Source organism: Molossus molossus, unplaced genomic scaffold, assembly GCF_014108415.1.
Source record: "Molossus molossus isolate mMolMol1 unplaced genomic scaffold, mMolMol1.p scaffold_m16_p_20, whole genome shotgun sequence".
In the NCBI taxonomy this organism is placed as follows: domain Eukaryota; kingdom Metazoa; phylum Chordata; class Mammalia; order Chiroptera; family Molossidae; genus Molossus; species Molossus molossus.
This window is the reverse complement of record NW_023425356.1, coordinates 53746670-53771957: the sequence shown is the minus strand read 5'-3', so window position 1 is coordinate 53771957 and position 25288 is coordinate 53746670. Positions and strand designations below refer to the sequence as shown.

The window sequence follows — 25288 nt, the reverse complement described above, 5'->3', positions numbered from 1 at the left end:
TCCCGTGGGTAGCGCGCGTGGGCGCTGCCCCGTGGTCTGTGTCCTCCCGTGGGTAGCGCGTGGGTGCTGCCCCGTGGTCTGTGTCCTCCCGTGGGTAGCGCGTGGGTGCTGCCCCGTGGTCTGTGTCCTCCGTTGGGTAGCGCGTGGGTGCTGCCCCGTGGTCTGTGTCCTCCCGTGGGTAGCGCGTGGGTGCTGCCCCGTGGTCTGTGTCCTCCCGTGGGTAGCGCGTGGGTGCTGCCCCGTGGTCTGTGTCCTCCGTTGGGTAGCGCGTGGGTGCTGCCCCGTGGTCTGTGTCCTCCCGTGGGTAGCGCGTGGGTGCTGCCCCGTGGTCTGTGTCCTCCCGTGGGTAGCGCGTGGGTGCTGCCCCGTGGTCTGTGTCCTCCCGTGGGTAGCGCGCGTGGGCGCTGCCCCGTGGTCTGTGTCCTCCCGTGGGTAGTGCGTGGGCGCTGCCCCGTGGTCTGTGTCCTCCCGTGGGGGTGGCGCTGCAGGAGGCGCGAGCCTGCGCCATGCGCGCCCAGTGTTCTGCGCCCACCTGTCCTGGTTGGAGATGTAGGTCCGCACGCACCACCCCCACGCGGAGCGGTTCTCTTAGAGCAGAAACCGCCCTACGCGCTGCTGATCCAGAAAAGTTCAAGCGTGGACACGGGGGACCGCGAGCCGCGCTGTGATGCGATCTGGCGGAGATCCATCTGCGCGCACTTCGTGTTCCGATCAACCGGGCCCCTCTGTGAAGCGGTCACAGCCAGTGGTCGGTATCCATCGTCTGGGTCACAGACACGTCTCGCGTGTCCTCTCAGCACCTCTTCTGAGATGAGAGTCCGCGACCCCCAGGAGGTGCCCCGCGAGTGCGGAGCCCCTGGCGGGAGGCGCGGTGCTGAGCCCGCGTTTCGCCCAGGTCCATCTCTGTGAAGTGGAGGGCATGGAGAAGTTCAAAGACAAAGACTTCGCCCTCGACGTCACCGCCAGCCAGCCCGTCCTGGTGGCCGTGAAGATGCTGCGCGCGGACGCCAACAAGAACGCCAGGTCTGTGGTCTGCGCTGCCGACGTCCCTGAGCGTCCCGTCGGGGCACCGGGGGCAGCTCGGAGCGTCGCCTTCCGTGGGGACAGGAAGGCTGAGAGCGCCTCGCGTCGTCATGGTTATGCTTCCCCCCTCTGAGAAGCATCCTCACAGCGGCTCGCCGGCTCCCTCAAACACGAACACCCACTTCCCACTGGACCGGCCACCGGCCACCCCCTCGGCCGGTGTCCCGCCGCGCGCCGCGCCCCCAGAGTACTCGTGCCTTCCCGCGGCTCCTGCTCGGCCTCTTCGGCCCTCCGTCTTGCTCTCCACTCGCTTTCTCATCCTGGTCTTCTCCTTTACGCTTTTCCCTTCTACATCCAACAACCCCCATAATGAGGAGCTACCTCCACCTGGAAAAGTGCGCGCGGACCTCAAAGCGGAGGGACCCGCAGCCCTTCCGCAGTTTCCCAGCTGGGACCCTCCCCTCCATAGGCTGCAGCCCCAGACACCCCTGTCCCACAGCCTCCCCCCAGGCACCTGGCTGCCGAAAGCTGGGCCCTGACCAGCCCCATCTGGGGGACTGTGCTGTCCCCACTTACGGTGGCCGGGTCGTCCCGCTGAGACTCAGAGTGAGAGACAGCTTCTTACCCCTCCTCCAAATCACCAGGAGCTCCAAACACAGGGACAGGACGGCGTGCAAAGCCTTGTGAAGGGCAGGATGTGGGAGGAGCAGATCCCAGAGGTTTGGGAATTTTAACTCCAGGCTTCAGGGCCTTAGTGTGAGTGACAGGTGACACCCGTGGGTCCCACAGAGAGATGGAGGCTTCCTAGTGTCAGCCTTGCACACGACCAGAGACGTGACAAGACCGCCCCCTGTTCAGTTTGGGGGGCTTGGCGGCCCGCCCTCCTCCTGCGTCCACTCCCCGGAGCAGCGGTGGGCGGCTCGAGCCATGGGGGCCCCTGGTTTGGGTCGATGTACTTGATGTGGTTTGGGGGTCCTGTTGGTCGAGTTTTCCTAGAAAACTCCCAGGGGACAGAACTGATACGCTGCAGTAATTTGGGGAAGGGGACCGGCAGTGTCACAGAAAGGTGGCCTCCACTCTGACTCCAGGGTGGTTGTCACCAATACACAATGACTGGTCCCAGCCCAGTGAGTGACCTCCTGTTGCCGCCATAACCTTTAAGCAACTCCGTGTTGGACGTTGGGACTGACGGCTGGTGGTCCCCGTACTAAGAACAGCAGCCTGAGAAGATAGGGGTTGGCAGAGAAACGGCATCTTTGCTCTGTCAACAGAACGCCTCCAGGGCTCTGACAGCAGTAAACACTGGTGCACGCGGGCGGGACTTCCCGTGGGAGGGTCACTTGCGGAGCGGTTCTGGGCGACGTTCACACTGCGTGTGTCAGGCCTGTGGGGCGCAGGGAGGCCAGCGTGGCTGAGTCGCGGCTCCTGCTCCAGGGCGTGTCGAGTGAGGCCGTCCGGGGCCAGTCCTCTGTCCTCTTGAAGGCGTGATGGGAGGAGGAGGCTTGGCTGTGCCCACTCTGTCCTCTTGATTCTGACTCTGGCCACCTCTGGGCTTGTCCATGTGTGTGTCCCTCCCAAGGAATGATTTTCTTAAGGAGATAAAGATCATGTCCCGGCTCAAGGACGCCAACATCATCCGTCTCCTAGCTGTGTGCATCGCCGACGACCCCCTGTGCATGATCACCGAGTACATGGAGAACGGGGACCTCAACCAGTTCCTCTCCCGCCACGAGCCGCCCAGCTCCGCCCCCAGCGAGGCACCCACAGTCAGGTAAGCGCCGGGAGTCCCTTCTGCCTGCCTTCCTGACACTCACCTGGGTCTGCAGACAGGGAGAGCTAACCCCGAAGTCCGCCGTGTTGCGGATGGCGGGCTGGCGGGCGGGACAGGCAAGGTTCCGGAAGAGCAGAGCGAGTGGTGGGGGGTTCGGCCCGTGTGCCGAAGCAGCTGCGAGCGTATGCCTGTGGGCTCCCTCTGTCCACGGGCGACTTTCTCTTGTTTGTGTTTCCTCAGCTACGCCAACCTGAAGTTCATGGCGACCCAGATCGCCTCCGGCATGAAGTACCTTTCCTCCCTGAACTTTGTCCACCGAGATCTGGCCACGCGGAACTGCCTCGTGGGCAAGAACTATACCATCAAGATCGCCGACTTCGGGATGAGCCGGAACCTGTACAGTGGGGACTATTACCGCATCCAGGGCCGTGCTGTGCTGCCCATCCGCTGGATGTCCTGGGAGAGCATCCTGCTGGTGAGCCGGCAGCCCTGGGCAGCGAGCGGCCGGCACCGCAGCCTGTGCCTCTGCTCTGCCCGGGACGACCGTCCCTGAGGGCTAGTCACGACTTCTATTTTATTTTATTTCTCGTTCATCCTCACGCGAGGAGATTTTTCCATTGATTTTTAGAAAAAGTGGAAGGGAGGAAGGGGGAAAATGGTTAGAAATACACCCATCGTGAGAAGGGATTTGGGATTTTTTTCCCTCTCCCTTTCTCAGGTACCGAGTGGTCTTAGTTGGTTTAGGGTATTAAAAAATCATTTAGCCCAGCTGGTGTGGCTCAGTGGTTGAGCGTCGACCCTGCACCAAGAGGTCACTGGTTTGATTCCCGATCAGGGCATCTGCCCAGGTTGTGGGCCTGATCCCCAGTGGGAGGCGTGCAGGAGGCGGCCAATCGATGTTCTCTCTCATCGATGTTTCTGTCTGTCTCTCACTCTCTCTATAAAATCAATAAAGAAAAAAAAATTATTTAAAGAACTATTATCCACATGAAATAGTGTTCTTCTATATTAATTTTATAACCGGCATATAACCATATTTAATTACTTATTTACGCTGGTCTCTATATTTTTATTTTAATGATTATCATTCTTTGCTTTATAACTTCTGTTCAGATCTTGGTCTTTGGGATCACGGGTGAATAAGAGAGACACTTCTCCTCAAATGTCCCTCCTGGAGCTATGTCTTCTGACCACCCAGGGCTGAGGTGCAGTGGGGTGGCTAATGACCCCGCCCCCTCAGCCCCTGGCCCTGCGCTGTGTCCGAGGGAGGTGGCCCTGAGCTGAGACGGGACGGTGTCAGTGGGGGAGGGGCAATTCCAGGTTATGGACCCTCACCTGTCCTCGTTGGGCACAGGTGATTCTGATGTCTCTCCCCGTCCCGATTCTAACAGGGAAAGTTCACTACGGCCAGTGATGTGTGGGCCTTTGGGGTGACCCTGTGGGAGACATTCACCTTTTGCCAGGAGCAGCCCTACTCCCAGCTGTCAGACGAGCAGGTCATCGAGAATACCGGGGAGTTCTTCCGAGACCAGGGGAGGCAGGTGAGAGCCGTCAGGGACGAGCGGGCGAGGACTTGGGTGCTCTCAAGGGAGAGAGAAAGGAAGGCCCTGAGTTCACAGGACAGGCCTGGGCTGGGAGGTGGACTACCTGGATGACACCTTTGTCACTAGGAACCCAGGTAACGTGGACGACCAGGCTGCTCCCTGGCCCCCGGGCAGACACTCTGCTTCGTGTTGCCTTCGCTGGAGGGTCAGGCCCCAGACGGCCCTTTGCAAACTCTGCTGCCGGGCGTGGGGGAGACAGGGAGGGAGGGTGGATGCTGGACCCCTGAGACTCAGCGACCACGCTCCAGGCAGCTGGCAAAGGAAGGGATGATAAGCACCCCCCTTCCCCTCCTTCCCTAACAGTCTCTCTTGTTGTTTCCGAAGATTTACCTGCCCCAGCCTGCCCTCTGCCCTGACTCCGTGTACAAGCTGATGCTGAGCTGCTGGAGGAGAGACACCAGGCACCGGCCCTCGTTCCAGGAAATCCACCTCCTGCTCCTGCAGCAGGGGGACGAGTGACGTGCGCACACCCCGCGGCCACCACGGCCAGGCCCTCCTCACGGGACCCACCACTCGCCCTGCCCCAGCCACTCCGCCAGGACGCTGAGCACCCGAGAGGCAGGGGCTCGCCTGCCCGCCTCGCCCCACTGCCCACCGCTCCACCCGGCGCCACCCGGCGCCACCTCGGCTCCACCCCAACACATATACACTTTTTTTTTTTTACATTAAAGAACTAAAAAAGAAAAAAAAAAGAAAAGAAAAGAAAGTGTAGGGCAGATACCGTCCAGTAGGGAAATCTTCACTGATGTAAAAAGTGCTGGATGACAGAGGCTGGATAATCCAGATAATTTATCGAGGTTCAATATGCTTGTGTTTATACCTGTGCAGAGTCTACAATATTTTTTTCCACGTTGCCTTTTTAGAAAAAATAGTTCCAGAAAGAAAAAAGCTTGAAGACGACGGACGTCTTAGGAGAACGGGGAGTGGGGTAGGGGACGCGCCCGCGCTCGCCGGAGGAAATGGAGTCGGTACCAAGCTGCTCTCGTGACCCTCGCGGCCTCTGGACTGGCCCCGCTGCCTTTCTCTCCCTCACACCAGCGGCCCCTGCGTGAAACCCCAGCCGCTCGGGATGGGTGCTCTGTTCAGTTGGGGGCAGGGAAGGCTGCGGGCTGTGCGCCGGGAAACAGTCTCGTGGGAAGGACAGTCCGCTGTACGGTGGTACGAAGGGGAACCATCGATCGTGACACCAGAACAGACGTGGCGCCTCCTGCGTGCCGGGGTCCTTCAGCAGAGGGTGCACTCGGGGAAAGGGGACAGGTGACAGGTGTGCTACTCATCCCTGCGGAGGGGCCTCCTCTGTATCTTGCTCGGGTGTTTTCAGGTGGGTGCCTTAGCGAGAGCCTGGCTCTGAATCGGAACAAACGGGACTTCGGTAGCTTCGTCCTGTGGAAAGTTGCCCTCTGTGGGGCTCGTGGGCTGGGGGTCGAAGTTCTTGGGCGTGTACAACAGGGAGAGATCTGTTCTGAGTTTTCCCGAAGGGTTGACCTAGGGCCAGCGAGGGGAAGCTACGGGGAGACCGATGCCCCCTCTTTACTAGGGGACACACAGGATGAATGGGCTGCCTCCGGAGGTGGGGTCCTTTGTCACTGAAGAGGTGCAGGAATCACCGAGAGTAGGGGAGACAGACAGGCTTTGGGACCCAGGGAGGTGTGTGAGATGGTGTTGGGTGGCCTTCGGCACAGATGGAGCATAACAGAGATGTCACCCACTGTGACACTTAGTAAACAGGGTGCCTTGGAGACACTGAGCAGAGGACAAAGAGCGAGACCCTGGCTTCGGAATTCACAGGGACAGATACCAGGTAAAATCGAAGTCCCGTCAAATCTGCTTCCCCACTCCATGAACCCTCAGACTCAGTGGGGAGCAGGGAAGAGGACCCCAATTCCCACTGAAGAGACAAGAAAATATGGCAAAGGAAACATCCCAGGCTTGTAAGGGGCAGCTTGACCCGTGGGTCCACGCTGTGGCCCTCATGTGGCCCCTTCACACCTGTCAGGGGCTCCGGGCCACAGCAGAGGCACAGACCCGGCAGTCGGGATGCCTCGCAGGTCCTCTTCCTCCCCCTGCAAACACCCCACACCGTGTCTGGGGCTCCGTCTCAGGAGCCTGCCCAGGAGGAACTGGAGAGCCACAGGCTGGGGGTCAGACTGAGTTGCTTTGGGAACTTGGTCCCATTTCTGCCTCAGCCAAGTGTCTCATGTTCCACGAGTCGCGTTGCCGTTGGACCTTGCTTTCCTCATGTGTACGACAAGCGCATTGCATCAGGGAGCCTGGAAGTCCCGCCCGGTTCTGCTCGTCCGGGCTCACGGGAAACCTGCATCTCTGGCCATGCGGACTGCGTTACTGCTGCCTCTGCCCAAGACCTGCGGCTGGGAGAGAGGCCTGGCGGAAGCCACCGCAGCAGGACTAGTAACACCTGCTAGTCCGTGGAGTGCTCCCCACCCACACCCTTGGCTGATACGCACGGGACCACACACCCGCCTACACGTGGGACCTGCCTCTCTCTGCTTTCAAGGTCAGTGCTAATGCCACGTCCTGTTCCGAGTTCTCCAGCGAAGCAGAGCCAGTAGAGACACACATACATTTCTGATTTATTACAAGGAGTCGGCCACCGGGTCCATCACAGGTCCGCGCAGTAGACCCAGGAGCGCTGGTGTGCGCTTCTGACGGTGGGACCGGACGGCCGAAGGCAAGTCCAGCCGAGGGAAGAGAAGGAGGGGTCAGTTCAGCCTCAGGCGGGGGCAAACTTGTCCTCGTTTTCTTCCACGTGGGCCCTCGTGGGAGTGGGTGAGGCCCCCACCCTGGACCGGGTCCTCTGCCTCAGAGGAGCAACTCACACACGAATCTCGTGTGGAAACAGCTCGCAGACACAGCGCGTGATGTCTAATCTGGCACCACACCCAGATGAATTAACATAACATCAGTCACCTCATTTCTCTAGAATTCGAGGGGTTGACCTCAGGCCCCCGCAGGGCCACAGCCCGCCCGGCCAGGACCTCTGAGTTGGCGAGAGACGTGGTTATTCCCCTCCCTCGTGTATCTCTGACCGTCCTGCCTCAGGCACTGCACTTCTGATCCCACAGAAAGCAGAGCGTGGTACCGTTGTCCTTTGTGCGATGAGGGAGGCGGGGCCCTGTAGGCTGTGGAGGAAGTCGCCCTCCTCCTGCTGTACCGGGACGGTTTCCATGCAGACGGACTGTGGTTTGGGAGGCAGGTCAGTGCGCTGATAGCCAGCCCCTCCGAGTCTCGTGGGCTCAGAGACTGTCTGGCCTGAGAGTGCTGGGCAGGATTGCCTGCAGGTGCCAAGGCAGTGGCAGAGCCCAGTGTGGGGGGTGGCACAGGAGCGAAGGTGCATGTGGCTGGATGGGAGGCAGGTGGGCAGGAAGAGGCCACCGGAAGGAGGATGGACAGACTGCGCACAGGTGGCAGCAGAGAGGCAGGGGGCATGGGGCGCAGCCGCGACTCCGTCTTGGAGACAGAGCTGAGACAGGGCAGAAAAAGTAAGTGTCTTGAAGATGAGAGGTGGACACGTACGGAGAGAGAAGCCATTCCGGGTGACGGAGGTCACAGAGACATTGATGAGAACACGAGACGTCGGGGGCCGTGGAGGAATCAGAGGGAGCTTTGCAGAGTTTGAGGAAGAGAAAGTCCCTGGTGATGCAACAGGAGTGCCCAGCAGGGAGAACCTGTCGCTCCAGAGGGCAAGTGGACCAGAGGTTGGAGCGCTGTGGCCTTGGGCAGAGAAGCAGTTCGTTTCCCCCACCCCGGAACTGGTTTTCCGAGCACTGACTCGATGCAGACCTGGACACCTGAGTTCCCCATGCTTCGTGGGCTCTGCGCCCCGACTCTTGCCTGTTAGGGGCTCACCGTGGGGCCCAGAAGGGCCATGGAAACAGGGCAACAAGAGGCTCGAGTCGGGACACTTGCAGAGCTGGGTGCAGTCAGAAGCCGGGTGCTGTTCTCACCCCACCCCGGCGTCCCACAGGGACGTGGGACTCAGCCATGTGTTCTGGTAAAAGGAGGGCACAGAAGCGGAGTCTCCAAAGAAGAAAAGTTCCAAGGAACTATTCTAAAACAGAGTAGCAAAACTACAAAAAGAAGAAGAAGAAAATGACAGTTATGGCTTACGTCACTCCCCAGTTAGGCTTTAAGTCTGATCCTGAGTTGCATTTACGGTCCTGCCCTCTTTGTCTTTTTAGTAAGACCTCTGACCTCTGACCTCTGGCCACGCATCTCACATGGCAGGCCCCTGACTGGGTCTATGCGTTTCAGATCCTGGTGTATGCTGGGAAATCCTTCTGAGTGACACTTAACTTTTTATGGAGCCAGGTGGGCGTCCTTCCCACTTGGCACAGGTCGGGATAATGACTGACAGGAGGGAGGCCGGCATGATTAGGTGATTGTGTTGCTGACTTTTGAGTTTTCTGTGAACAGCTGCATTGCCTCGTGGGAAACTGTTTCTAAAACTTGTTACTTTAAAATACTTTCAAGATTCACAAGAAGCTGCAAAACTCATACAGCGTGGCCGCACCCACTGATGACAGCCGATCTCACCATCATGCGTTTCCAAAGCCGGCAGCGGACATTGGTCTAATACCATCAGCCATAGCACAGACTGTGTTCAGATTTCATCTGCGTTCCCTGTGTCCTTGTTTAGTGTCTGGATAGGTTCAACCCCCGCTGATTTGTAACCTGGCCTTGCTTTGGACGCAAGAGAAAGACACCATCTGGATACAATTGTATAACATCCTGGAGAGAATGTAACAAATCAACCTGTTCCCTTACCAGCGAGCATGATCTTTCCCACACTCTGCCCACATCAGCTGACTTAGTTTGGCTGTTTAGCACCTGCAACAACGCAGAACAACTCGGAAGGATTCGGCGACGCAGGACAGTGAGACCTGCTATGGCTTGCTGGCCAGAGAAGCAGGTGTAGAGGGAGATCTGGGTGGTTCCTGACCTTCCTACACTGAGGAGGATTTGTGATTGTGGCAAAGACGGGACAGAGTGAACCAGGGCTTTGGTCAAGAGTAGGTGGCACTGAGCTGTGGTCCCAGCGCAGGCTGAGGAAGGGCTAGAGCACAGTGGTAAAGACCCCTAACGTGTGATAAGCAGCTATTTTTGGAATAGTAGAGAAGTTCCATGTGCCTAAACATCTATCCTGAAATGAAACACCAACCACGTTGGACCAAATGAAACGCAGACACCGCAGGGGCCTCGTGGGTGTTGAGCTTCGTGGCTCCCAGCTGTGTTCTGTGGCTGGGCCTTCAGTGCTCTTTAGGGGTCACAAGATTGTACCTTGTTCACCCTGCATACCATGTCCTGTAGCGCGCCCGCCGGGCGTGTAGTGGGCACTCCACACGTGTTTGCTGAGTGCCGTTTCTGAGTGAGTCAAATGTAGATACAGGAAGTTATCGTACTGCACAACTGGGCGAGTTAGGGACAACAGCTGTGCCGTGATGCAGAGGCTCTGTGTTCGAACGAGGGAAAGGGAGCCGGGGCACCGGGCTTACCTGGTGGAGAACAGCCTCCCTGTATTTGCTGATGGGGAGATCAACCTATGGAACACCTCATTCTCTGAGGTGTTTAGACAGCATTTCAAGGTCGTTCCGTACAAGGCATCCACCCAGGGCAGGCACCAGACTCTGCCCCAAACTCAGCCCTTTTGAAACAAGCTCTGCCTGCATCTTGTCAATGACTCCCCAGGCCGCTAAAGGAGCGGGAGTCCCAAGCTCTCCCGCGCTTACCTGCGTTCAGGTGGAGGGAGGGTTTGCAGAGATTCCCAGGAAAGCACAGTGGGGTCGGTAATCCCTTTGAGTGGAAACTTGTATTCTTGAAAAGGGGCTGGAACTAACAAAGTGGAGGATTCCGGCAAACACCCCGCGTTTGCCATCTCGCCGCTTGCTTTGTCCTTCACTGCCCACGACACTATTCCTCTCCCGGCTCCCGGTGACGGCTGAAGCCACTCGGAGCACGCCTCCTGTGCGGACGGAACACCTGGGCCTGCTCTGCAGCCTGTGGGACCACGAGGCTCGCCGAGGGGTAAAGAGCAAGCCGGCTTCATTTCTGCTTAGAACTATCGTAGTCATTCCAAAATAGAATGCGTAAGAATTCTCTGTATTAGAAAAAGAATACGATGCCAATTGTATATTTTCTTTTCTTTATTTATTCTCTGTCTGTCTGATAAGGATAAATTGTAAATATCAATGATTAAAGAAATATGCTACTGAGATGATCCTTTCTGTGCACGTGGCTCCAGGACTGAGCCTTACCCCCTCCCTCTGCCTGTCACCTTGCAGCCTGTTGGTGCAGTGATGACATGGGGGTGGGGGGTGCGAGGTGGGATAGAGCATCTTGGTCTCCGGTACTTCCAAACCTACCAGAGACTGGGATTCTGTGCTGTCACATTGGTCCAGTTCCTAGATCCAGCCCAGAATTAATTGGGGACCCTTTATTGTTACCAGTTGCCTTGTTTGATACACAGAAATCCATTCTCAATCCAAACATGGTCTGGCTCGACTGCCCCCCGCCCCCCCAAGCAACAAAAGCTGTGAGCAACCAGAATACAGACTCAGTCCTTGTAACAGAGGTGAGCAAACCACCCGACACAACCCGCTTCTCACCGGCCCCTGACACGTGTTTATCCTTTGACTTTTCTGAGTGACGGGAACACGCCGTTTCAGCGATGGCCTGGCCGTGGCAGGTGAGGGGGTGGAGACGACAGAGGCGGCCACGCTGTGTAACCGCCCGTTCTGCCCGGTGCGGCTCCGGGGCCCTCTGAGCGCCCCCAGGGTCCAAGCAGTGCCAGCCGGCCGTTCCCGCGCGATTCTACGTGCAGGGCTGCGCACCACCGGCGTCCCAAAGGGGGCGCTGCAGAGCAGGAGGTCTGGGAGAAGCGCTGCAAGGGGCCCAGTGCCTGCAGGCTCAGGGAAGGGGGGCCGTCCCCAAACCAGCTCCTAGACCCGAACCTCCGTCCCATGAGGGTTCTGCTGCACGTGCCCCAAGCCCAGAGGCCAGAGCCCGGGCCGCGCCTGCCATCGACCTGGGTCCGGGGCGCAGCGCAGGCCGGGGGCGCGCCCCTACCGCACCACCAGCGGCGAACGGGGCGGGTCACCTGCGTGGCGAAGGTGGGCGAACACGGACCGGCTGGGGGCGGGGAGCCCCTCGGCCCCGCCCCTCGGCCTATCTCATCCCACCGTGGTCCCGGGAAGGGCAGGCGCACGGCGGGCTGCGATTGGAGAGCCCAGCGCGGAGTCGATGACGCTAGCGGAGGCGGGGCAGCGTCGGGCCCAATTGGAAGGCGTGATAGGGCGTGACAAGAGGTGGCCCCGCGCCCTGATTGGGTGGTGGGCGGGGCGGCGGGGCCGGCCGGGACCTGATTGGAGAGCGTAGCTAGGGGCGTGGCGCAGCGCCGGGCCCTGATTGGGCGGCGGTGCTGGCGGGGACGCCGACTCTTGCTCCGCGAGCTGCGCGGCTCCACTTGGCGGCCGGTGTCCGTGCGGCGCGATGCGGAAGGTGGTGCTGGTCACCGGCGCGAGCAGGTGAGGCCTCGGGAGCGGCCGCGGCGGCGGGTCAGGGTCCGGGAGCCGGGCCGCCGCGGGCCTGGCCCCGCTCCTGCCCGTGCGCCCGGGCTGACCCAGCAGGGGAGTAACGCAGCCCCGTCTGATCCGCAGCGGCGTCGGCCGAGCGCTGTGCCAGCGGCTGCTGGAGGCGGACGACGGGCTGCACCTGTGCCTGGCGTGCAGGAACCGGGCCCGCGCCGAGGCCGCCCGCGACGCGCTGCTGGCCGCCCGGCCCCGCGCCCAGGTGAGCACGGTGCAGGTGGACGTCTCCGACCTGCGCTCCGTGCTGCGCGCCGCCCGGGAGCTCAGGCGCAGGTGGGCCTCCCGCCGACCGGCACTCGCGGGGCGGGGGTCGCGGGGCGGGGGTCGCACGGGCGCCGCCAGCCCGCCAGGGGGCTGGGCGGGTCCTGCGGTCCTGCCCGGGAAGTTCCCCGTGTGATCGCGCCACCGGAGTGCGAGTGTGAACCCAGTGCGGAAGAACTGCCCCAGATCCAGGCTAATGAAGCTTTAAACCTGAAAGAGCTTTCGCGCGTGGGCATCTCGCAGTTTTCTCGTGACAGTGCCCTGGAGGGAGCCCGCTGAGAGCCCTGTGGAGCCCGTGTGAGCTCATCGTCCTCCTGCGATCCTCCGTCCTTTTAGGGTTCGGAGCACCTGGCGTGAAAGTGTCCGCACGCGGGTCTTTGCTTTTAGTCTGTGGGCACTCCGATGCCGCGGTTACTACACACACTGCACTTGTCAGCTAGGGAAGGTGCGACTCAACACAGCACAAAACTTCCTGAGGCCAGAGGAGCGGTGGGGGTGGCCGCAGGGCCTCCTGGGGGCTGCGGGGCACGAAGCTGAAGGGGTGCTGATCAGAGAAGGTCTGATTCAGCCCATCGCGGCCCCCCACCGCTGCTGCAAGCGCCCCCCGAAAGGGAACACTCGGGACTAACACGCATTTTGTTTGCAGGTTTCAGAGGTTAGACTATGTGTACCTGAACGCTGGGATCATGCCCAGCCCCCACCTAAACATCAAAGCCCTTTTTTCCAGCCTCTTTTCAAGGTAATTTTCATTCAAACTGATTGTTAGGAAGGCGTTTACTCTTTGGCCTAGTGTTGCCCTGCGAGTGTTAAGTTGGGGGGCAGAGGAGGCGTTGAGAAGAATAAAGACAGAAGGGAAGAAAAGCGTTCGTCTCTTATGGGGAAAGTCTCACGTCGTGGCTTTGTGTTCTGGGTCCCCAGTGGCTGTGACACGCCCTTCAGAATTAGGCGGGTTGGCAGTGGACACCAGTCCCCAGGAAGGCGACTTGGTGTGGTGCTCTGACCAGCAGGCTCGGGAAGCGCACAGAACTCACTGTCTCCCTGGAGAGTCTCAGTACAGTGTGGTGGCTTCCGAAAATATGTGACCCCCAACCTTCAGGAGGAAAGCAATCTTACCTTGTGACCTCATGTGCTTACTCATAGAGGTTCTTATTCTTCGTTTGTTTTACTTTCTCCTATTACACACGCACACGCACACGCACACGCACGGGTCCTGCCCTGGCCCCTTCCTGCTATACTGATCTCACAGCAGACACTGTCGCAGTGTGTTCGATGCTCCAAGAAGGCCCCGTGAGGCTGTGGTGGGCAGTTTGCCTCAGTTTCAGTTTGTGCTGGGAGGACCTCTCCCCGGCGTAGCGGCTGTCCCCCAGAGATGCTGGCTTGTAACCTGGTTTGGAAAGAGGTGCAGAGGGTTTTAGCAGGTTTTTGGAGGCTCAGGTCCCTGTTGGCAGCATGAGCTGTACTGTGTGAGTACTTCTGGGGTGAAGGAGGCGTCTGAGAAGTAGGTATTTTCATTCCCATTGTTGCAGAGTCAAGGGCGTGGGGTTCGGGGCAGGGGCGTCTGCTCAGGGTTGCAGGAGCATTGCGAGTCACACGCCTGTCCTTCTGCTGTTTCAGAAGAGTGGTTCATGTGCTGTCCACAGCTGAAGGGCTGCTGACCCAGGAAGACAGGATCACCGCTGACGGGCTCCAGGAGGTCTTTGTGACCAACGTCTTCGGCCACTTTGTCCTGGTAAAGTGGTCACTTTGTCCACGCTCAGTGCTGGGTCCTGGGGCTGTCTGGGCACAGCGAGTGCTGTTCTGTGAAACTCAGTAGCGTGTCGCTGGCATCCGATCTCTGAGTATTTAAACAGGATGATCACTCTACTCGGAAAACATTGGTTTTCTACAGCAGCCTTTTGAGATATTTCTTCTTTGCCATCAACTCTGGAGAGCAGAGAGAAAGTAGAAAGAAACACATAAGGCCTTCGGAGACAATACTAAGTGGTCTTCTGAGCCGGGCTTGGCTTCAGCTAGGAAGGATAGCAGGCAAGCCGTCACTGAACAACGATTCATAGCTGATCTTCTATCGTCCTGAGTCCTGACTTCTCGCACCCACACTGTGTGCAGTTCCGGGCACAGGTGTCAGGTGAAGCAGAGATGTGGCCTCAGGTTGGTGTCACACTGTAACGTGAGTGTCTAGACCAAGTCCCGCCGACCGTGTCCAGCGGCTCATCGCTCCCCAGTGCAGGGCTCCTGTGGACGTTGTCTTTGCCGCACACACCCTGCTTCCTTGGCACTCGGAGTCACGATCACTCTCTACACTTTGAGCCCATTTTCCCTGAAAACTGGACCACCCACCTCCTTGAGCACGAGCCGATAGTTATAATAAATTAAGACATATGCAAACTTTGGGGTATTATGAAACCATTGAAGGAAATTAGAGCAATGTTTGTGCTTGTGTAGGACAGCCTCCAGGGTTTTATGCTCACGGAGAAGTCTCAGGGTCCAGAGTTAGGCAGGTTTGTGTAAACAAAGAAAGATATATCTTTATACAGCACATGTACACGTATACAATGTTTCTAGAATGATGCAGATGGGGAGCACTGGCTGTCTTTGAACTGGGTGCCAGGGCCTCAGGCGTGAGTGGGAGGGTCATGTTTCAGTCTGCACCCTTGACTACTATTTTAAAAATGATGCTAGTTTTATGGTCAAAATTTAATTAAAATTTAAGGACAAGATAGGTTGAATTCTTATCTGGTCATTTAAAAAAAATTGACAGATCACGATGTAATATTTCCTTTATCTTTTTACAATCCTCCCCTTTCTTTGCCCCCTTTGTGACTGACTGAAGTATTGGCAGTGACGTACACACATGGACTCGTGGGTGTGTCGTTTTGGCGTTGAGTTATAAATGTGCCTTCAGTTTCTTGCTCAGATCATTCCCGTTGGGTCTAATTACTCCTGTATGTCTCGGACATGCCCTCACCTTGATGGTTTTCTTTCCATTTTAAGCATGTCCTTCCAGACACCGAGATGCTTCGAGCTCACTGTGTGTGTTCCCTGCCCCTGGCCTAATCCCGGCCCTTTCTCTGAGGAGACGGGTTCCTTTATCGGAGGGTGTTAGACACCTCCACCTGGGTGCTTGTGGCTAAGGCAGCACTGGGCCCTTCTAGCTAACAGCAGGGGGTGCACAGGTGCACACTAGCCCTCGTGTGTACACATATGTATACACATGTCTACATGTGACTCTCCAGTCTTCATTGCGGGGACCTGAGTCATGCTGATGTCGCAGCTCCAGTCCACCACCGTGTGGGCATTCCGGCCCCTCCTTGCTGACCTGTGACGCCCACTCCCAGTGACACACACCTACCCCGTTCTGTTGGCCAGTTTCCGAGTTGCTGCCTGGGCCCCCGGGGACCTCGGTACAGTTCCGCCCTTTCCCCTGATCAGGTGCAGGAACTGGAGTCCCTGCTCTGCCACGGCGACGGCCCCTCGCGGCTCATCTGGACGTCGTCGCGCAGCGCCAGGCGGGCCAACTTCAGCCTGGAAGACGTCCAGCACAGCAGCGGCCGGGAGCCCTACAGCTCCTCCAAGTACGCCCTGGACCTGCTGAGTGTGGCCTTGAACCGGAACTTCAACCAGCGGGTGAGCCTGCCGCGGGCGGGCGGGCGGGCGGTGGCTCTGGGCGGTGGCTCTGGGCCGTGACTGTGCCTGTCCCGGGGCCTGCTGCTCCCTGTGCGGTTTAGAAGGTGCCACGTTGTTTCTGAGCAGGATCGCTGTGTGGGTGGGTGAGACCGGACGGGGGTCGATAGTTGGGGTGTGTGAGTGTTTCAGAGACTGAGCTTCTGGCCTCAGGTCGGGTTCACTCGCCCCCCGCACTTCCCCAGAGCCACTAGCAGAGCCACACCAACGACCCAGCTGCTGGTGCACTCGTGCCGTGTTTCAGCCGCTCACTCTTCACCTGTGTGTGTCCTGCCTTTCCCGCCACGGTGGTGGGTCCCCGTCTTCCCAGGAGGACCCCGAGGTTTGGAACGTAAGGAACTAGCTCAGGGCGGAGCCTAGACTGTCTGGCTGTGGCCTGGACTCCCCTCCCCCGCCCCCAGTGGTCCATGGGTGTCAGCACAGTGTGGAGACACGGTCATTGGTGAGACCCCCTTGTCAGTCCTGCTGGCTCCTGCGGCCCCGGCATCTGGACAGTGCTGTGTCCTTGTGGCTCTCAGCTCCTACCATCTCCTGTCCTTCCCACGGTGCTCCCCTGATTGCTTTCTGTGGGAGTGAGGCCGGAGCAGTTCGATTCCACCAGTGCTGGCAAGGACTGACCACGTCTCGGGCGCCAGGCCAGGCTTGGGGTTCAGGGGGAGGGAGAAATCACCAGACCCCATGAGGCCATCTGCCCGTAAGGGGGCCACTGGGACTAGTGGTCAGCCTCTGTGGCGCTTTGGACCTGCTCTGTCCTGGAGCAGGGACCTCTGTCAGGTGGGGTCTCGAGTCTGTGTCCAGCCATTGCAGTCCTGTCTCTGAGAGGAGAGGACACATCAGAGTACGAGCTGAGAGCATCCTGCTGGTACCGGACTGATCCTGGCTGTGTCGCTGGCCCTGTGACCTCGGGCAAATGTTTACTCTCCTCAGGCCTCACTTTCCTTATTTGACAAGTAGAGACGCAGTGGTTCCTGCCTCCTGGGGAGGGCTGAGCAGGGTGGGCCTGGCTGTCACAGAGCCTTGCACTCGAGCGTGCGGGTGGGTGTTGTGGGTGTGCACACGGATTGGTCTGCGTGCAGTGTGTGCACGTGTTCTGTGCGTGTGGGTGTTGTGGGTATGCACACGGATTGGTCTGCGTGCTGTGTGTGTACGTGGTCTCTGTGTGTGGGTGTGCACACGGATTGGTCTGCGTGCTGTGTGTACATGTGGTCTGTGCGTGTGGGTGTTGTGGGTATGCACACGGATTGGTCTGCGTGCTGTGTGTGTACGTGGTCTCTGTGTGTGGGTGTGCACACGGATTGGTCTGCGTGCTGTGTGTACATGTGGTCTGTGCGTGTGGGTGTTGTGGGTATGCACACGGATTGGTCTGAGTGCTGTGTGTGCACATAGTCTCTGTGTGTGGGTGTGCACACGGATTGGTCTGTGTGCTGTGTATGCACGTGGTCTGCACGTGTGTGTGCCTACTGTGTGCTGGCTGCTTTATTCTTGGTATTGCTGTAGTTTGAGCCCAGTGCACAGGTCCGGCCCAGACCCTCAGGTCACAGCTGTTGTTCCCTGGACATGCCCTTGTCGGGCAGAGTGGACCAACTGGTCTTTCCATAGACAGCTCTGGGGTTTGGGTGAAGTCACAGTTGTCAGGTGAGGTCTGGGACTTCGTCTTACTTAGAGAAGGGAGACTGAGCCCTGGCCAGGTGGCTTAGTTGGTTGGAGCGTCACCCTGTGCACCGAAAGGTTGTGGGTTTGAGTCCCAGTCAGGGCACATACCTAGTTTGTAGGTTTGCTCCCCATTCAGGGTGTGTATGATCGATGTTTTTCTCTCCCTTCCTCTCTCCCTTCCTTCCTCTCTCTCTCAAATCCATAAACATCCTCCAGGGAGAATAAATACAAAGAGGGGCTTCGCCAAGGCCATTGCCTCCCAGCGTGTGCGCCTGGCTCTCAGCCTCACTGTGTCCTTGGCCTGTGCTCGGAGGAGCCAGGAAAGAACACGTCCTCCCGAGCCAGAGTGACAGACACGCTGTGGGCCCCAAGGGGCCCCTGCTGGAGCCCACGGCCTTTCGGAAACACGGGGACCTCGCAGTCCCCGGCCAGCCCAGGCGGAGGTGGTCGTGGCCCAGCCCCCCCCGTGTGCGTCTGCTGTTGCTCGGTGTCCGAGGTTAGTCCACGGACGCCTTCGCTGCGGCTGCAGGCTCCCGGACAGGAGGCTGCCCTCAGCCCTCTTGGGGGAAGATGTGCGACTTCTTGGGAGGAATTTCTGTCCTGAAAGTCTGGCGAGCCCAGGTCTGTGTGTAACTGCGGGGCTCTCAGGGCTGGGTGAAGGCTTGGTCCCCACACCTCTCCACCCCGAACAAAAAGGAAGCTTCGCAAATCTGTCTGTGCATGGGCACCTTCTGCTTTCCATGTAAAAGAATTAGATTAAAAGTAATAAAAATATTAGTTGAAATGCTCAATATCAAAATAATGTCAAAAGTGGTAAAAATTAAACTGAATTCACCAGCAAAATAAGTCCCAGTTTGCAGGGTCAGCCCAGAGGGCGCAGCCCCGGCACCATGGCTGCGTCCCCGGCTGTCTTCAGGGCAGAGCTTGCTGAGACCACAAGTGGGCCACAGCCTGCGGCGGGTGTGGGGGGGTCTCTGCGACCACATGGCCCTCGCGCTTGGCCGGAGGTCAGGGTGTGTGCACCTGCAGGGAGGCAGACGCCCATTGCGTCGAGTCTTATCTCCCAGAGCGGAGCCTGGAGGCAGAGACTGGGCTGTGTGTCTTTTTATCTCCAGTGAGTTTTGGGATAAACCTGCAGCCGGCCCAACAGCGTGGAAAAGTCAGGGACCAGACCCTCTTTCTCAGCTTCAGGCCTGGCTGCTCCTGTCCAGGAAGTTTCTGGAGTCGAGAGACTTTGTCTCAGTCGTTTCGCGTCCTGAAGGCCCTTCAGACATTCTCAGTCCCCTTCCTGCCGTGGCCTGGCTGGTTGGCGCCGGCCCCAGCTCAGCCCTGCCCGCCACCCTCTGCCCCCAGGGCCTGTTCTCCAGCGTGGCCTGCCCGGGGACCATGCTGACCAACCTGACCTACGGGATCCTGCCCTCCTTCCTGTGGACGCTGATGATGCCCCTCATATGGCTGGTGAGTGCGCCCACCCGCCTTCCTCGGTTACGCAGTCGGCCCTTTGATTCGGGACCAGAGGCACGTGAGGGCTGGGGACTCGCTTAAGACACTGAGCCCGGAAGTGGCAGAATCCACGTCAGTCACACGGAACCTCTGCTTCCTACCAGCCGACTGTCCCCGCACATGTCCGCGTGTCCCCTTCCCCGAGAGGGGTGTTTCCCTGAGCACACTCCAGGGGCCCCAGTAGGCCTGGGGGAGGGAACCGGGGCCGAACGACAGTCAGCGGGCTCCTCCGAGCCATGCGGCCGCGCCTGCCGAGCCCGCGGCGAGCGTGTTCCGGCCACGGAGCCGCGCGGGCTTTTCCGCTCTGCGTTTCACGCATCTCACAGGGGCTGTGCCCCCAGCACATGAGGGCAGGCTCCTCGTGGGAACTGTCTCCGCATCGCAGAGCCCGGGACACAGGTCCCTCCGCCACGCCAGGCGGGGAAAAGCCAGAGGGACTGTGCCTTCATGTCCCGGTGGTTGGCTCGGAGTGGAGCAGGTTGTTTGTTTGTAGACTTATTTTCGGACACTTCGGAGATGTCCGGCGGTAGGAATGAGGTTGTCTGGGGATGCGAGTGAGGGACCCGTGCGACTGCTCACGGCCACTCGGCGACGCTGGTCTCTTCCCCCAGGTGCGCTTCTTCGCGAACGCTTTCACCCTGACGCCCTCCAACGGAGCTGAGGCCCTGGTAGGTGCTGGCAGGGGAACCCCACGGAGCCCGGCGGGGGAACAGCCTGCGCCCTGTGGACAGCGCGGTCCTGTGGGGGCCAGGGCGGGGCTCCAGGGGCCTCGGGAGTGAAGTCGGGGGGCAGGGTCCGCCGTGGGACTGGCCTTGGTTGTGGGGGCGGCACTGGGGGCCGAGCGTGGGCTCCGTCCTGGGGAAGGTGCGTCTGTGGGCCAAGGGAGGGGCTGTGGGGCCCGGCCTGGGAGGACTCTCCCTCCGCTGTCCCGTCGGAGCCGGTGGCCCCTCCGCGGGGAAGCAGTGTGTCCTCCAGAGCACAGGCCAGCGGGGCCCGTGTTCCCTCCTCAGGCAGACTTTCACACGGCGTCCCCGCGGCCTCTGCTGATGGGTTGGGTCGCCCAGGTGACCCCGCACAGGCTCTCTGCTGTCCCTGAGCCCCGCGGTGGTTTGCGAGACTGATGAGTAGCTGTCCCAGAGGATTGATGTCGTGTGTCTGGAGCGAGGCGCTGGCTCAGTCCCCAGCAGCCGCGCTGGCCTTGGGCAGGACAGAAACCGTCCCCGCCCCCTCCTCTCCAGGTGTGGCTCTTCCACCAGAAGCCGGAGTCTCTCAACCCCCTGACCAAGTACCTGAGCGCCACCACCGGCTTCGGGAGCAACTACGTGACGACCCAGAAGGTGACCGGGCCACTGTCTCGGGGGGTCCCCGCCCGCCTTTCCGCTGCCCCTTCTCCAGCTCTCGCACGTGAGCGCCTTCTGTTCCGCGGCCGCTCGCGTCACCCCTCGGTCACCATCGTCCCCGCCTCCTTTCCAGATGGACCTCAGCGAAGACACGGCTGAGAAGCTCTACCAGAGCCTCCTGGACCTGGCGCAGCGGGTCAGGGTCACCATCCTGGACGCGGACTAGCAGAGCGCGGGACGGCCCCTCAGCGTCCCTGTGGCACGTGGGTTCCTGTCGGGAGGATGGTGTCGTCTGTCTCCCTCCCTCTGTCCGGTTTCTCGCTAAGGCTGTGCGCTCGTCAGAAAAGGTTCATGCTGTGAGACATCACTTAGCTGTTCTCTGAACGGTGACCGCCAGGCTCTGCCCGTCTCCCGGCAGTGACCCCTGTGCTCGTGGGTTTGTTCTGCCACCTGGGCCCAACCACGTCTGGGACGAGGCGTGACCTTGAGCAGCGAGACGCGGGCTCACCGGCTCCCACCGGCTCCCCCGCTGGCCTGCCCTGGCAGGACACACGGCCACTCTGAGTGGCAGCAGCCTCAGCTGCCCCTTCTCTGAGCATCTCCTTAGGTCTCTGACCCTGACTCTTCCCACCGCCGCCCACAGCCCTGGGTTCTGAGCCCTGACCGCCCGCCAGGTGCCGCGGGAATGGGGGTGTCCTTGAGCCGCCTGTGACTTCTTACCTCATTCTGCTTTTCTAATCCTCACCCAAGGGCATTTTCCCGATGATTTTCAGATGGAGGGGGAGGGAGGGAAGGAGATGGAGAGAAACATCGATGTGAGAGAGACCACTGAGTGGTTGCCTCCCACACGACCCCAGTCGGGCCTGGGATTGAACCTGCAACCCAGGTCCATGCCCTTGACCAGGAATTGAACCCATGAACCTTTGTCCACAAGCCTGCGCTCTAACCACTAGCAACACTGGCCAGGGCTCTTCCCTTGTTTCCAAAGGCTGCACTGACCCTGAGGTCGGCCCGTTACCACGGCCTGGCTGCTAACACCGTCTGCAGGTCTGTGACTGACCAACCGTGAACTTGCACAAAAAGTGATTTACTTACGTTGTCTCAATAAAACTTTTCGACAGGCGTGGCTGGGCAGGCTACCTGCTGGTGTGGGCAGTGGTCGGGAGTCGGTGCAGACTTTGTTTCCACGACATGAAGACAAAAACGCTGAAATGCTTAGGTGTCTTTACCCGAAATGTAACCAGTACCCGCGATAAATAAAGTGAAGTTTTGGATGAGCCCGTAAAAGTGTAAAATTATGGAAACGTAATTGCTAAGCATTTTGAAGTGTGACATCTGCTCTGATCTCTCTGGCTGTGCTGCCAGAGCCATTGTGGTGACTGAGCACCTGTGAGAGGTGTCGCCGGCCCGAGGGCAGGGCCGGCTCTGCCTCACCACCCTCCCTCCCTGGGATGGAGGCAGCACCGCGGACGCCCAGTCCCGTCTGCAAGGTGGGGTGACCGTCTGCTCGTGGGGGGTGTGCGTTGGATGCAGCCGTGTGTGAGGGAGGGAGGGAGGAGCATCTCCTGGACGGACGGCACGAAGCTTTCATTAGAGAGGAAGGTGAGCACCGGGCTCGGCACGGGGTACACGCACGGTTCTGTGCAGTGTGGTGTGGACAGACCGGCCGGGGTTGGCCAGGTGTGGAGAGGGGCCCAAGCCGGAGGGGCCTGCAGGCATGTGTCCCGTCTGCAGGTGCAGGTGGACGTGGCGGGTTCCGCCAGCGCAGAGGCCCGGGCGGCGGCCACACTCACTGCCTGTGGCCCACCCCTGGCCTCCGGCTGTGGCTGTAGGAGACGCACGCAGAAGGCCGAGCTCACCGGGGTGGTGGTGATGGACATGGTCAGGAGGAGGCTGGAGAAGCTCAGGTGGGCGAGGGCTGGGCAGCGCACTCAGCGGGCGCTCTGCCCGCCAGCCCAGCCTCGGCCACTGAGCGCACGTTCCTGCCCCGTGTCTGCCGTCCTCTTGCTGCGCGGGAGGCGATGGGGGGAGCACGTTTCCTGAGAATTGTTCGTGCTCGGGTGCGAGTGTGATGTGAGCAGGCCGAGGTGGGACTGAGAAACCCAGCGGGCCACCTGGAAACCAGGCAGGCTGCGCCCCGGCCGGTCTCAGTCGCCTCTGAGTTCCTGCTCTAACCTTGGACGTGACCCCGAAACGGGCCTTGCCGTGTGGCCAGCAGGTGGCGCCACAGTACCTGAAGCCCTGGAGCCCTGTTCACAAGGCAGAGCCGCATCTTTTTTTTTTTTAATCCTCACCCGAGGGCATTTTTCCATATTTTGTTCAGATGGGGAGGGAGCGAGAGAGAGAGAGAAAGAGAGAGAGAAACAACGTGAAAGGGACACATCAGGTGGTTGCCACCCGCACGACCAACCAGGGCCGGGGACAAACTGCAACCGAGGTACGTGCCCTTAGCGGGAACCGAACCCGGGTCTCTCTGGACCGCAGGCCGACGCTCTAACCGCTGAGAACACCGGCCGGGGCAGAGCCGTGTTTTTGACAGCAGCAGCAGCAGGGGTGCGGTCGTGACCTGTTCTCGGGAGACTGTGCCCCTCGCTTGTCTGACCTGTCGCGTGGATCCCAGGAAGTGGAAAAAGCAGGTTTGAAATGAAATTGGGGCAGAGGACACGTGTCTCCAGTGGCTGCCGTGTGTCACTGTGCCGGGTGCTGGGGGTCAGAGAGGAGGTGGCGCAGACGCCGGCCCGCTCTGGGTCGCAGGATCCCTGTGCCCGAAAATCTCCGCAATGCTGAGCAGCCTCTCGAACTCGGGGGGCACCCTGTGCCGCAGGTAGTGGGCGTTTGCAGCCTTTGCGGACAGCTCGAGGTAGGAGGCGGCTGAGGCCTGGCCACTTAGGTGTCCCGCGCACGCAGGGGCCCTCGGGGACACGTGCTCCTCGTTGCGGAGGTCTGGCTGCAGGTTCCCGTCTTCTGACCCGGCCTCATCACCCTGAGCCTCTCCACGGCCACCTGCTGGGCCGGGGCCTGGGTCTGGGGCGTCGGTGGGGGCGGCCTGGTCTGCTGGCGGCTCTTCGGGGACACGAGAGGGCGCACAGCCTTGAGACATCGATGGCTCCTTGCTGTCTGCGGGGTCCTCGAGGCCAGTGTGACATGGAGGGGGCCCCTGGGACCCAGCTCTGTGTACTTCTTGGGGTGTGGTTGTTGCCAGTGCTCTGGGAAAGGGGGTAGAAGAGAGTCCTCTGAGACCCAAGGGAGATGTCCGTGTCCCGAATTCTCAGGTTACGGGACCACGGGCCCCCACATGGTGCCGCCGGGATGACAAGGTGGGTGAGGAGGGGGTGAGGGTGAGGCAGGGCCAGGGTGTCTGTGCTGCTGGGACAGCGCTTCCTGGGACAATGGGAGGAGACAGTGGGAGGAGGGTCCGAGCCCTGGGCTGCCTGAGTGAGGTCTCACCTGCCCGCCGGGGCCCGCGGGACCCCTGGCTCCCCTCCCTGCGGCGGGCGCTGGGGAGCAGCTCCTGGTCTCTTCTGAATTCCGTTCCCGAGGTAGGAGGAGCCCCTTTTCTGGATGATCTCTGCTTTGAGTTAACTCATGAGTGTTACGGGTGAACTGTGCCCTCTCCAATGTCATACATCAGGGTCCTAACCCCCGGAGCTCAGAATGGACCTCTGGGGCGACCTTGACAGAGGTCGTCACGCTGAGGTGACGTCACTAGGGCGTCCCCAGGCTGATATGACTGGTGTTTGTGAAGAAGTGGAATTTGGACACAGACACAGGCTGAGGGAGGAGAGAGCCTGCCCTGGTGGCTTCGGAAGAGCAGCCCTGCCCACACCCCGACTTCCGGCTTCCAGCCTCCAGAAGGGAGGCCATGCACTGCGTTGTCGAGGCCCCTGGTCATGACGGCCCCGAGCCCTGGCAGAGAGGAGAAGGAAGAGAAGCCGGAAGCCGGTTCCCTGTGCCGGTGCTGATGACAGACGCAGACAGAATCATGACGACCCCAGGGTTGGCCTAGGGTGCTCACCCCTTCACCTGGCCAACGCCCTGCGTTAGACCTTCAAGCCTGGGCCTGAGCCTGGAGACTGCTATGAGGTCTCCCCTAGCCACTGAGCCAGAGGCCCCTTCCAACCACTGAACACGACACCTGCCCCTCCCAACCCTGTGGGCTGAGATCTAGTCTCCTGCACGGCCCACCCGCCATGGAGCTGTTTGGGGGCAGGGGATGGAGACCGCCTGCCCCGCCCTGCCCCTCAGGCTTTGCAGGCCGAGCTCTCGCTGGCACGTCCTGCTCACGGTGCACGGCGCCCGCTGCCCACCTCGCCGCCCGCCCCCCCTGTCCTGCGGGCTCACCTAGCTGCAGCCTCTGCAGGTGTCCCTGCAGCTGTCTCTGCTCCCAGCTCAGCATCCTCAGCTGGTACCGGTAGGTCTGCTCCAGTCTCTGCAGGTGCTGGCTGAGCCTGGCTTCAGCCTGCTTGGCCTGCTTCAGCTCCAGATCCAGCTGCTTGTGCAGCCGCCCCCTGACCGTGCGCCCCCCTGCCCCCTGCATGCTCTGGAGACAGGAAACCAGGCTCTCCCAGGCTGCACGGAGACCCCGACACCGCAGGACTGGGCTCTGGCCCCTGGCTTCCCCCGAGATGGGTGAGGGGGTTCTGCGTCCCCTGGATCTACAGCTGCTTCATGCGCCGAGGTCGCACGGTAGTGAGTCGAGTTGCAGAGGACCCAGCGGGGTGGGGGTCGGTGCTCCTCTGAGCCTCGGTCTCTGCAAGGAAATGAGTGGGAGAGGACAGGCCCCCCCCAGCCTAGGCACTCGGCTCTGAGGACCAGGGGGAGAGCACTGGGCTCTGAGGACCAGGGGGA

General features: G+C 60.1%; 3 protein-coding genes across 3 annotated transcripts in view; 2 read left to right on the top strand and 1 right to left on the bottom strand.

Annotated features, from left to right (window-relative positions):
- DDR2 (discoidin domain receptor tyrosine kinase 2) overlaps positions 1-6486 on the top strand; it is a 50698-nt gene extending 44212 nt beyond the window's left edge. Inside the window, exons 13-17 of the mRNA XM_036272993.1 lie at positions 896-1023; positions 2603-2794; positions 3035-3269; positions 4186-4335; positions 4723-6486. Coding sequence (XP_036128886.1) covers positions 896-1023; positions 2603-2794; positions 3035-3269; positions 4186-4335; positions 4723-4857 — 840 coding nt within the window. The 3' untranslated portion in view covers positions 4858-6486. The remainder of the gene's footprint in view (positions 1-895; positions 1024-2602; positions 2795-3034; positions 3270-4185; positions 4336-4722) is intronic.
- Positions 6487-11904: 5418 nt separating this feature from the next.
- On the top strand, positions 11905-21179 carry HSD17B7 (hydroxysteroid 17-beta dehydrogenase 7). The gene is made up of 9 exons (XM_036273138.1): positions 11905-11939; positions 12072-12275; positions 12910-13002; positions 13878-13992; positions 15693-15887; positions 18951-19055; positions 19712-19768; positions 20339-20437; positions 20574-21179. The coding sequence occupies exons 1-9, from the start codon at positions 11905-11907 to the stop codon at positions 20664-20666; spliced, it is 996 nt and encodes a 331-aa protein (XP_036129031.1). The 3' UTR covers positions 20667-21179.
- A 1971-nt stretch (positions 21180-23150) lies between these two features.
- CCDC190 (coiled-coil domain containing 190) lies at positions 23151-24977 on the bottom strand. The gene is made up of 3 exons (XM_036272015.1): positions 24782-24977; positions 23888-24011; positions 23151-23646 (listed from the first exon to the last, which is right to left on the bottom strand). Exons 1-3 carry the CDS (start codon positions 24975-24977, stop codon positions 23151-23153), a joined length of 816 nt encoding a protein of 271 aa, XP_036127908.1.
- Positions 24978-25288: the final 311 nt, after the last annotated feature.

What these genes read in the sequence shown, in the direction of transcription:
- HSD17B7 (XM_036273138.1), top strand. Translation starts at nt 11,905, where the DNA reads ATGCGGAAGGTGGTGCTGGTCACCGGCGCGAGCAG. An exon ending in GCCCGGGAGCTCAGGCGCAG is followed by an intron (nt 12,276 to 12,909) that starts GTGGGCCTCCCG and finishes TTTTGTTTGCAG; the next exon opens with GTTTCAGAGGTTAGACTATG. An exon ending in TGATGCCCCTCATATGGCTG is followed by an intron (nt 19,056 to 19,711) that starts GTGAGTGCGCCC and finishes CTCTTCCCCCAG; the next exon opens with GTGCGCTTCTTCGCGAACGC.
- CCDC190 (XM_036272015.1), bottom strand. Translation starts at nt 24,977, where the DNA reads ATGCAGGGGGCAGGGGGGCGCACGGTCAGGGGGCGGCTGCACAAGCAG. An exon ending in CCTGCAGAGGCTGCAGCTAG is followed by an intron (nt 24,012 to 24,781) that starts GTGAGCCCGCAG and finishes GTTAACTCAAAG; the next exon opens with CAGAGATCATCCAGAAAAGG. An exon ending in CCGCGGGCCCCGGCGGGCAG is followed by an intron (nt 23,647 to 23,887) that starts GTGAGACCTCAC and finishes CCCCTTTCCCAG; the next exon opens with AGCACTGGCAACAACCACAC.